At 32.3% G+C, this 12,289-nt stretch overlaps 1 protein-coding gene across 1 annotated transcript; it reads left to right on the forward strand.

Moving 5' to 3' along the window:
- The first annotated feature begins 1,163 nt into the window (after window positions 1–1,163).
- On the forward strand, window positions 1,164–8,135 carry LOC127721088 (uncharacterized). Its single transcript, XM_052227771.1, has 5 exons — window positions 1,164–1,172; window positions 1,802–1,994; window positions 2,980–3,063; window positions 5,404–5,490; window positions 6,931–8,135. The coding sequence occupies exons 1-5, from the start codon at window positions 1,164–1,166 to the stop codon at window positions 8,133–8,135; spliced, it is 1,578 nt and encodes a 525-aa protein (XP_052083731.1).
- The last annotated feature ends 4,154 nt before the right edge of the window (window positions 8,136–12,289 follow it).

Below are 12,289 nucleotides of genomic sequence, written 5' to 3' on the forward strand. Positions count from 1 at the left end.
TCGTAGTTTCGTGGACTTAAGAGCTATTCATGTCCCTTTGTTATCCTCCGCCTTTTTCTTTTACTGAAGCGTCCTATTTTGTAGCTTCGAATTTCCAATACTTGGTGTAGCATCGATTGATATTCGAAAAATAAGCTATAAATTGTCTAGAAATATTTAAATTGTAATGAAGAAATAATCCTGTCACGTAACCTTATATTTGATCATAAAAAAATCTGATACTTTTCAGTCACAGATAATAATTTTACTATTAGTGGTACATAATCTCAATACGAAGAAAAAGTCTGATGGATACTTTAGTCTGGAAAAAACATGATTTATTTATTAGTTGAAATTGGCTTTGAACTAGCTTTCAGTAACTACGAGTACTATTATATCGCTGCTTTTAGTCTTTAGTATTTTATGTTAGTTGGATTATTTGTGCTTTTTTTATTGCGTTAAGCGATTTGCATCTGATTTTTACAGTTTGCTCTTATGATCTGCTGTAACACCACAGTCCCAGGTTAGGGGAGGGTTGCGCTATCATAAAAATGTTTAACCCCGCCACGTTCTGTATGTGCCTGTCCGAAGTCAGGAGACTGTTATTCAGTGGTTGTTGTTGGTTCATGTCTGTCATATTTGTATTTCATCAATTGTATTGTATAAATACGGCCGTTGGTTTTCTCGTTTGACATGTTTCATGTCGAGACCTTTTATACCTGACTATTTTTTTAGGTTTTCTCATTGTTGAAGGTGGTACGGTGACCTAAAATTCTTTTATTTTCGTCTTTTTAACTCTGGTGGATATTTGTCTCATTTTCAATCATACCACATTTAAAATTAAAAAAAATCTAGAACTATTCCGACATTTCATGTTACATATTTATCATTTAATAGCTTACTCACGGATAATTCAAATATAAGTTAAGGCGACAGTAGTTAACATATGTTAAAATCTCGTAAATCGAGAATAAAGCGGAAAATCAAGGTAAAAAACAGTAACATTAACTTCAAAATGAGCGACACCTGGTGAGTCGACAGGGTAAGCGTCTCCTGCTATCCATGCATTACTCACCATTCGAATTTACAGTTTGTAAAATACCACACTCGGGAATATGACACAATCGGCAAAATTACAAATCAGGAGACTATACTTGTACCAAAAGATATAAAATCTCGAAAGCATGTCTTTAGTGAGTTGAGACACTGACACATTGTATCGGTCAGCCAAATTCTTGATGGTGACCGTAAAAGTTATGAAGTGTCCATTTCAGTTGTTCGTCCTCATAACTCTGTTAGAACAGTTTGTGTGTAAGGAGCACCACACCCCGGTTAATGAAGTCCGTATAGTGTAAACATGCAAGAGCGTAACATATGAACTGAGCTATGTAAACGCCATACGATTTAATTTAGGGTATGTTTTTTTTTTGAAAAATGTGAAGTTAACAATGTGAAAGTTGAAATCATCATGTTTGTCATGCATTCTTGTCTAAAGTCGTTCATCTATGCCAATATCGATAAACAGGCCAGAATATAAAGCAGACCTTCTACTCTTGGTAGTATTCTTTATGCTAAATTCATTCGGTCACATGAATTGTAAGTACTCATTAATAGAATGTGAGCAATAACTCATTTTATTAATTAGCTATATTGCACGTATGTATTGTCTCAATTGTTCATTTTATCTATAGCTAAGAAGACTTTTTTTAACCGAAATAAGTTTCTTTTTGAGAGAAGAAACTGGTATATTTTTCTAATTACATGTATATATTTATTTATATATATATGTAAATGTATTTATAATGAATAACAATGTCTTCAGCCTTTGGAACCAATTGTTTTCGAAGATGCAACATCATCCAGAGCACTTGAAGTTATGCACTTGGAACAAACATCTCCAACCTCTCCAGTGCTTATATTTCAATCTTCAAAAAGCAATGCAATGGGTAACATTTTATGTTGGATAGAGGACAGCCATAAACTTCTTCCAGAGTCATCAACTCTGGTTAAATCAGGTATTATTTATCAGATAGTGATTATATACTATCAAATTACGTTGATAAATCGTTAGCATTCAATAAAGAAAAAAAAAATTAAAATTAGTAAATTATACGAAAAAAGAACAGTTGTTTAAAGGGGCATTAGCTGTAAAATTCATGTTCACCGATTTGACTCAAATTCTCATATTTGATTTATAACATACAAAAACATACATCCAAATTATAAATAGTCTAAAATAAACAACGTACAATGCAATGACTCAATAATATGCATCAGCATTTTGTGTGTATTTTACTCTAGACCCCATTAATTTATTATAGAGGTGACCTCCGAAGACTGCCGATGGTCATATAACCCGATATAAACATATATATAAATATAAAGAGATAGCGAACTTGTGCAATTTGATTTTTCTAGGTCTGTTTGATTTCATAGTATAGGTTAAAAATATATGTTAATCATCGTTTTTACCTGTATAAGAATGAGTTTTTGTGGATCGGATAAGTAAATCAAATGGTTTACCCTTGTTTCTCTTTGAATGTTGACATTCTTTTCCTTTTAATAACTGAACACGGCTAATTAACGCGTAATCCATCTCTAATTAAGGGGTTAAATTGAAGGTCACATGAATACGGATTCAATAAAGTCGATTTATTCAATTGCAAGTGAATAATTCATCAGCTATGTTTCTTAGCTTATTGTGACAAAATTGAACTAAACTGGCTACTAAAAGCGATTTATTATTTCACTATTTCACTTTCATTAATGATTGAACAAAACAATCATATTTTAATTTCTTTTATATCTCGTAGCTAATGCCCCTTTAACTGTTATTATAAAGATGTACGGTCAATGAAAGAATTTTCAAATGGTTTCTTTTATGTAAAACTAATATTTTAATTTTTCTTTCAACATGCATATCTGTGCTAAAATATATCACCATTAAATTCTGCGTGATTTTTGTTTATGCTATATATGTCTCTATACATTTAAATGTAGATTTCATCAAATTTTTCTGGATTGATCTTATAATGGACAAAAGAATAGACAATAGGATTAACAAACCGATGGAACAATATAAAGGTAATATAACTTGTATTGTTATCTTTATGTATAGCATTGGTACGTTGTATCATCCTTTGCAAATGTCTTAAAACGTTTTTTTATGTTTATTTTATGTATATGTATAAAAGATGTAAACTGATATGAATAAAGTAAATACACAATTTTGAACACAATATTTTCATATCGCCACTAACAAAATGTTGAAAAACAAATATCTCGGTCGCAAACATGACAACTTATCCTTCAAACATAACATAAACTATACACCTACATCGTCTTTCATATCGTACTACGAAAATATATAACCTCACTAACGGGTAAGTGGTAAGCACAAATATTAAAAATTATTAGTCAAAAATATAAAATACAATTTGGGAAATAATACTTTATAAATTTGGTGCGTTCATATTTTACCTATTAGGAGCGTTCGAAATGAAAGCAATAATATTAACAGTACCAATTTTACTGCACCAGATGGGCATTTCGAAAATGAATGTCTCTTCAGTGGTATTAGAGGGTGAAATATTTGAAATCCAAAACTAATACAAACTTTGATAAGCTGATGTGATGTATAAATACCCCAGGAGCTTAATGACCAACAGGGAGCTAAACAAAATGTTTAAAACTATTAAAGGTCTCCGAGTAGCACATTTATTACTTTGGTGTTTTCTGGTTTTAAATTTTGTCAGAAAAATAAAATGAAGTGATGAATGAAGACTTTGAAAGTTTTTTTTTACCATAAGGATCATTTACAAAATAGATTGAATCATTTAAGGTCACCCTTTTCTGAGGAGGCAGGACCCTTGGTTCCTTTCTAATCTTAAAATTAAAATTTATACTAACGCATTCAATAAATCATTACTGTTTTGAATGTTCAATGAATTCTAGAACTCGTCAGTTTGGCATAGAGTTGAAATAAAATATATCGATGTACATCGTTTTTTGCCTGTGTATTTATGAAGTCAATCAATAGTATATTTGTAGGAGTAAGTAGAGCTTATGAGCTTATAGAAATCGTTTGCATCATAAGAGCGCGTAATTAAAGATATATTGAAGTACAATCAGCGAAGCAAAAATCAACTTTTATTTCTATTTTTCCCCCGGTTTGGTTGCAAATTTACTGTTATTATAATATGAAAGTTATTGATATGTATACAATTGACGATGCATGTTGAAGCCCCGGATGAAGTCACACTACGTCCAATTCGAGCAAAACACTGTGGATTTGGCCTTAGCTATTGATTTTTTACCTTAAAGAAGTGGTATTCCCTATTTTGTCTTCCCCTTACTAGACAAGTAAGAGAGACCACTTAGAAATATACATAAGATATATAGCAATTGCATGTGGTCTTTGCATGTGTCGATTATATATTTCAACAACTAAAATTGTTTTATCATTTGGAGAGCATAATTTGAAAAAAAATTAAAAGTAGGAGGTAAACAATAAAAATATAAATCTGACAACGTAGACAAGAGTAGGTGTTTAATAAGTATTTTGACCATATACATATTTGATCGAGGTAAGGCTTATAGACTGCGACAGGAAAATTTTTTCACTGCTAAACAAATGTCTAAAGTGACCTCTGTTCGAATCATCGGTTGATAAATCAGTTAACAATGTGGAAATGGTATGACACGAACATTTCAAAAAAGGTCGTGATAATGAAGTAATAGAACATACCTCCAAAAAGACAATACTGCAGTAGGTTATATCACAAAAACGTAGAAATTTGGACCAATTATTTTGTTATTTAATGTGTTGAAGGGTTAGGGTTTCACTTTGCTCCATAAAATTTGTGTGTCGCTCTGTTTGTAGATCTTTAGGCAGCCAATAAGGACTAATCTCCGGTGACATTTTAGCATTCAATAAAAACTACGAAAGGGTCGGTAATGTATTGTCCGTGACTACCAAAACCACTGTTTGGTAAACTGTAAAACACTTTCCTCGAATATAAACCGTAAATTCAATGTTCTAACTACTAGTATATAACTTCTTGTCGTGGTTCCGATTTTTAAATGAACTGATTGTAAACACGAGCAAAACATTATCTGTTTACTTCCATGTTTGAAATGTTTGATATTATACGAAAGTTAATGAAACACTTAACCATTATAACGCCGATTTTGATCCCTGATTTTGTTCCTGATCAAATTGTGTTTATAAATATTTTCGGGGGAGAATGATTTAGAAATCAAAGAGAAATCATGTCATCCAAAATCATCACCTGATTTGAAATTGGCATGTATAGTCATCCAATATGATCCCTTCTTAATTGTCCTCAAATCTTACGATCAACAATCAAATCTAACGGCGAAAAGTGAAAGATTTCATCTCATTGCATTTTATTATTTTGACAGGTTTTGATATCTTTCTAAATTGTAATGGTTTTGTTCTGAATTGCAACGTAGACAAGAGATTGCATACTTCAATAATGACATGTACAGGTAAGCCATATAAACTAAGATGTATAAAACAGCGAACAATTTCAATACACATGAAATAATAGTATCTATATAAACAATGAATGATTGTTGCAGAGGTTATTAATTATATTTGAAGATAACAGCTTAACTTGTCTGTGAGTTAGACAAAATTAATGATTCTTGTTCTTATTCAAAGGAGTAAGACCACGAAGGCCCTAATTTTGCCATCAAGCTTTGCATTGTGTAATATCGATATCGTTAACAAACCTATAATTAAGATTTTAAATATGCAAGTTTTGATATCAGATAAATTTTTATGTCCGCTATTCATTTATCCATATTGAATGCTTCAAAAGTATGATATGTTCAAGGATTTAATCCAAATTGTATGTTTTTAAGCATTTGTTAGATGTATTTCCTTCTGAAAAACATTGGCCACATCTTTCTACCAGAACAAATTAATTATACAAAGATGTATATAGATCCAATACACGTCCCAACAAATAATCGTGGTGGTCCATGCAAGTGGGCAATGTGATTTGAAGCAAAAACTATTAAAATGTAGCCAAGAAGTTTGTCCAAATTATGATTTTCGTCATAAGGACGCACAATGATGAAGCCATAAGGACATAGTTAGTGTTCTTACGAGTCAGAACTTGTTGATGTTTTATTTGTCAGATTTTATATGATATTTTATCATCAGATGTTTATTATTATTACTCAATTTAATTTTCACTAAATTATTGGGCAAATATTGACCCCCCCTGTGAACCTTCTCATTTTTCCGATGCGACTGAAAAAATCTTTGCAGATATCAAGCGTTTATTTGTGTATTAAGATATGCGTTTTGTCTACATAATACATCTCTATGACCCTCAAATGAAATTAGTTGAAAGATTAAATCAAGATTGAAGTTGGAAAAAAAAACTTATCAATAATACCAAGCTTATTCTTTTATAAGCCAGACGCCCGTTTCGTCTATAAAAGACCCAATAGTGATGCTCGCATAAAAAAAGTCGAAAGGTCAAATTACGAATCGATGAGCATTGCTAACAAAACATTCCGAAATTAAAAAAAAGCTGATATAATGTTACAATTACACCAAGTTATAATCTATTATTTCCTATTAATATATTGCAGTTATACAAAAGGAAGAAAAAAACCTTATTTTCAGAAAATGAAAATTCTGTTCTCCTATTAAAAAAAAATACGTTACCGTGACGGTAAATACAAATTTTGTTTACCACGCATAAAACTAAAGATATAAAAAGGCATTTATTACGTTCGAAGACAGTTGCAAATTTATTTCTTTTTTTATCTAAATATTGTAGATGTGGGGTGAATGTTAATGATAAAAGAACCAAAGAACAGTCGGAATGCATCAAAAATTAATTTGAAATTTGAAGTTAAACTGTGTCCTATATTTAACAATAAATACCCTTTCATATCATTTTATTCCAGCCATACCTTTAGAAACGTTTATCAATAGGAAGAGGAAGATGTCAGATTTTGAGACACTAATGCTAACCTTACATCACGTTAGGCGACAAACACTTTCTACTCAATTTTGGACTGATATTTTTCTTCCTGTGGTTGAGAATAGATCCTCAATTTTATGTCAATTTTTATTGACTGCAATATCTGAGGTGGAAACACGCGTATGGCAAGAGTGTCACCTTTATTTGATGGATGGGTTGTCACGTGCAATGACTAACCAAGACAAAGATACTGCCAAATCGATAGCTTGGTTCATCACAAGGAAGTTTTTTCTAAGTCTCCGTAGTAATTTTCTAGAAAATGTTATTGACATCTGGCCTGCTTTTCAGTGCAAATGTCTAGATAAAAAACAAGTACTGTTTTGTTGTCAAACAGTTGCAATCATTGTAGAAGTGGATAAGTTATGCCCTGAATTACCAAACGGCTTTTCGGAAATTGAAGTTAAGTATATTTTAAAAGATAATATCAATAATGGTGAATGCTCTAAAGTACATGAACATCTACAAAATCTCAGCAGCAAAATTACCTGTAATTTTCCAAATAAGATATCAATATCAGGTATGGACTCCAAACACCTTTTTGATGAGCATACAAATCTATCATTAATTTGCAAGTCGCCATTTAAATCTACCGGATTTCGAACGAATAACCACATGATAATCAAACAACCATGTATACAACTGTACTGTAAGAAAAAAGGATTTATACCAATTGGTGAAAATCATTTCCCAAGAACTGTATTTGGAATGCAGACAGATATATTGGATGGTAGTCCACGTTTCGTGTCACATTTGAAGGTGGGGGATCAGATTGGAACAGATGGCTATAAGAGGGGAACCCTAGGCGGGTTTGTTAAAGTTCGAGGAGATACAGCTTTTCTTACTTGCCTTCATGTGTTTTTAAATGCAGATGAACTTGCTTCGGACAACCTATCACTTGATGACGAACAGACAGTATGGGTGAAATGTTATAGAGAAAATTCATCCATACTTTGTGGTAAAATAAGAGAGATGGCATTTGAAGTTGACAATGAAAAGGAAATAAGCATTGATGCGGCACTTATTGAGTTAAAAGAAGGAATAACTATTGAAGCATCGGACTATGTTTCATCAACTGACGTAAATTTTCCCTTCAGTAGCATAGGTATGTTTGTTCATTATTTAATATAGATAGTCTATATGTAAAGGCATATTATGCAATGGAAAAAGGACAACCACTTAAAAACGAAAACCATTAGCTACATAATCCAAAACTAATGATATCACGAGTCTTGAGGTGTGTCGGTAAGGATGTCCTGCTTTTCATCATGTAGTGTATTTTACATTAAGTGATGGTCCCGGATATCAAAACTATTAGTAAAGGCATAAATATGAAATACAACGTCTCAAATTAACATGTAAATTATTAATCAGAGGTGATTTTCCGGAATGTGACGTGTATGAAATTGCAATTTAAGAATAAAGATAAAGTCTCGAGGAATAAACCTTCTAAAGAATAAGTGAATAAGTAGCAAGGGGCATTCAAAAATCATAAGTCCTTAAGCTGGGGAAAACTCAGAGAACTAGACACTAGTGACATCCGCCGTTTTACTCCTGTTCAAATACGGTGATAATTCGTACCAGCTGATTATGCATCATATTCATGCAAATTGGCAAGTGTGCCTTGTCTAACCCTATTACATCACACAAATACAAGACAAACGCCACAGGTAAAGTTTTAACTCCAAACCTCGCCCAATATAAACTTTGTATATGAAAACAAAGGATAAAAAAAATCTGTTACAAATAGAAACAACACCAACATTTAAAACTAAAACACGGGAACATACTACAATGAAAACGTACATAAAACAAAACGTATTAATCTTAAACAAAAGAAGGAGTGATCTCAGGAGCCCCTGAAGTAAAATTTATCCAATAGTGACACCTGTCGGGTAAGTAATTGATAATAAAAATTCGGTGACATGCGCAAGAAAATGAAATAACATGTCCATACAAGAGCATTGAAAACTGGACTGTCGATTCCATCTGGAACAAAACGTCAACCATCAGCGGCAGCTCCACAGTGGTTGTGAAAAATAAGCTAAGATACTTGTACCAGGCTTATAATTTTAAAAGCCTGACACTTTATAATTTAGGCAATTGAACTTATTTTAATATAATAAAGAAGGTTATTCTAGAAACGCGAGTTTCGATCAAAAATATATATATACGTTTTTAATATGTTTAATTCGGCAGGAATGAAGTCAATGTATCTGAATGATAGCTGTGTTGATTACAACGACCCGAAGTTATCATCAAATTCGATACTACAAACTGTCTCTGTGGGTGCTGTGTCAGGTTATTCACAGATTAATATAACGAAAAAATGGTCTAAGATAAATGATGCGTCTATTGATTTAGAAAATATCGAGGAGACCTACAGTAAAGTCGTTATAGATGAAATTACAGACAATGTTAAGTATGCTATTCAATCTCTTAAGTTATTACCTATACAAATATCACTGCAAGAACTAGACGCCGATACTATTGGGAGACATTGTCGCGACAATATTTCCTCTGGTATTAAATCGATTGTTGTCGATGTGATAAAGCATATTTTTGAAACAAGTCAAAGTCTCCGTGATGTAGATATTGATGCAGCGATATTCGCAAGAACCCAAAGTTCATTTTCAGCTGTAACGGGAGATGTGCACATGCAACGGATATTCCTTAGAAGAACCGCCCAAAATATGGCTGCAAGGAGAACCTCGCGAAGAGTTTATAATCAAATTTATATACCAAAAATACCTTTTGAGCAGGGTGATTCAGGAACGTGTATTTATGTTAAAGATCCAAATCAAGTAGGTACAGTAATGGCATCTGCGACCAACCAACTAGAAGGGTGTATAGGAATGGCAATTGCGACCCATCCACTAGGAGGATGTATTGCAACTCCTATTAAGGCCATATTAAAGCATTTTAAACTAAGAATAAAATAAGCATTTAAACCACAAGAAAGATTGAACATTTTAATCAGATGTTTCGATATAATGTGAATAATTTTATATTTTCAACAAAACATTTTTTTTTTGGTTTGATTGCTTCCAATTAGTGATAAAAAGTTTTTTTTAATCTGCTTTTAAATAGCAAAGCTATCTGAAAAGCTGTATGGATGTTTTCTCCTCACTTTCAAAATTTTACTTTTATGTTATAAGTAGGAATAGCAACGGGTACGATTTTAGTTCTCGGATACTCGTTGGGCTTTCATAAATCCTGAGACATTTCCCCTAACTTAAGGTTGTTTCATGGTATACCGCCATCTTGGATTGTACAATCGCAGTACAAAATTGGTCTAGTTATTTGCTGAATTCTGCAAATTTGCAATTTATTTGTTACACTGTTTATTAATATAAATAAAACTAGGTGATTTATTGTTGTATACAAAATATTTAAACAAATTTCAAATTTTGTGTTTTTAAAATCAATTTCTTCTCACAATTTATTTCAAAATTCTATCTCATAGATTTCTTTTTATGCACACAAATGTGTTTTTTCATGAACAATTTAACCAAATTTAGGCAATTTTTAACGACTCATAGCTCGGAAAATAGCACGGTGACCCATACTTTTTATTATATTTTTTAAAAAAGCATAGTAACATCTTCATTTTGGCAAAGTATAAGAAAATTCTGTCTAAAAAAATATATACTTATGATCTACCTTAATTTACCTTTGACACATCCCCGTCACAACTCTCATTTCTGAACAAGAACAAAGTAAACCCCACGTCACTGATTAAATACATTTGTAACGGTGTATGTACACGGATTAACACGTTCATGAATCAATGACTCACAAGCCGTAAACTAACCTTCGATTGTTAATCAAGAGTTCTTTGTAAACGTGATTGGTGTGGGATGTTCTTTTAATGAAATCAATTTGTATTTAAAACTTTATCAATAAAATTAGTTTTGTACAAGTATAATTTTAGGTCTAATATTTTGTTGACAAATTATGGGACAAGTCATTATATCAAAATCACGAATCCCACGGGAAGAGATGATACAGATTGTCCGCAGTGAAAGAGGGTCTTCAAAAATACTGTGAAACTGTTTACTCGCGTAGTGGTATTAACCATATGTGGATTCTTAAAAATTCTAAAGAACTTCTGGATAATTTTAAATCTCGGTCTTTTTCTGAAATTAGTTCTATCAAAACTTTTGATTTTTCAACCCTGTATACCACCATTCCCCATGTGAAATTAAAAAATCGCATAAAAGAAATAATTCACAATGCCATTCAACATAAAAATGGTAGCATACGCTATAAATGTATTACTTTGGGATACCATGAGGCATATTTTGTTAATAGCGAACAAAAGGGTAAGACATGTTACACAGAGGAACAAGTGATCAGTATGCTGGAGTTTCTTATCGACAACATTTTTGTTGAATTTGGAGATAGACGTTTTCAACAAATTGTCGGCATTCCTATGGGAACGAACTGTGCGCCTCTCCTTGCCGACCTCTTCTTATTTTCATATGAATCGGAGTTCCTTCAGACACTTGTCATAAACAAGAAGATCAAAGAAGCCAGATTATTTAATTTCACTTTCTGATATATTGATGATGTTCGTTCCATTAACAATCCGACATTTTCTGATTGGGTTCCATTAATATATGCCCCAGAACTAGAAAGTAAAGAAACAACAGATACGGCTTCCTCCGCCTCATTTTTAGACTTATACCTCGAATTTGACATACACAGTCATCTCAGTACCAGAATCTATGACAAACGAGACGATTCTAATTTTAAAATCATCAATTTCCTCCACCTTAGTGGCAATATACCAAATTCACCTGCATATGGGATATACATTTCCCAACTTATTCGCTATGCAAGAGTTTGCAGCTTATACTCAGACTTTGAAAAACGTTACCAGTGTCTGAGCAAAAAGTTGATGAACCAGGGGTATGTCAAAGAACGTCTCGTCCTTTTTCTAAAAAAGTTCATCGGAAGGTACCAAGACCTTGTTGATAAATATTCCGTATCAACTTCACAAATAATACATGATGGTCTTGAAGTATAGATTCTGCGTACTGACGCTGTTTATCATCTTAATAATGTGTTAAAGTGTTCCCTTATTTGTCTTTATTAATATTACTTTTACTATTCGGTCTGTTTTTGGTGATATACATTTGACGTGGCTCTGTATTTATGCATCCCGTCATTGTGCTGTTTGTATTATTTTTCATTTTTACTTGTGTGCTTTGTCCGTGTGACTTTTTATGTTTCTTTGATACATATATATGACGTGTCTCTGTACTTTAAACATCCCGCCA

Source organism: Mytilus californianus, unplaced genomic scaffold, assembly GCF_021869535.1.
Source record: "Mytilus californianus isolate M0D057914Y unplaced genomic scaffold, xbMytCali1.0.p SCAF_12, whole genome shotgun sequence".
NCBI lineage: Eukaryota > Metazoa > Mollusca > Bivalvia > Mytilida > Mytilidae > Mytilus > Mytilus californianus.

Bases quoted from the DNA above. Each gene is read 5' to 3' on its own strand.
- LOC127721088 (XM_052227771.1), top strand. The intron at 3,064-5,403 runs GTAATATAACTT...TTATTTTGACAG, and splicing joins ACCGATGGAACAATATAAAG to GTTTTGATATCTTTCTAAAT. The intron at 5,491-6,930 runs GTAAGCCATATA...ATTTTATTCCAG, and splicing joins TTCAATAATGACATGTACAG to CCATACCTTTAGAAACGTTT.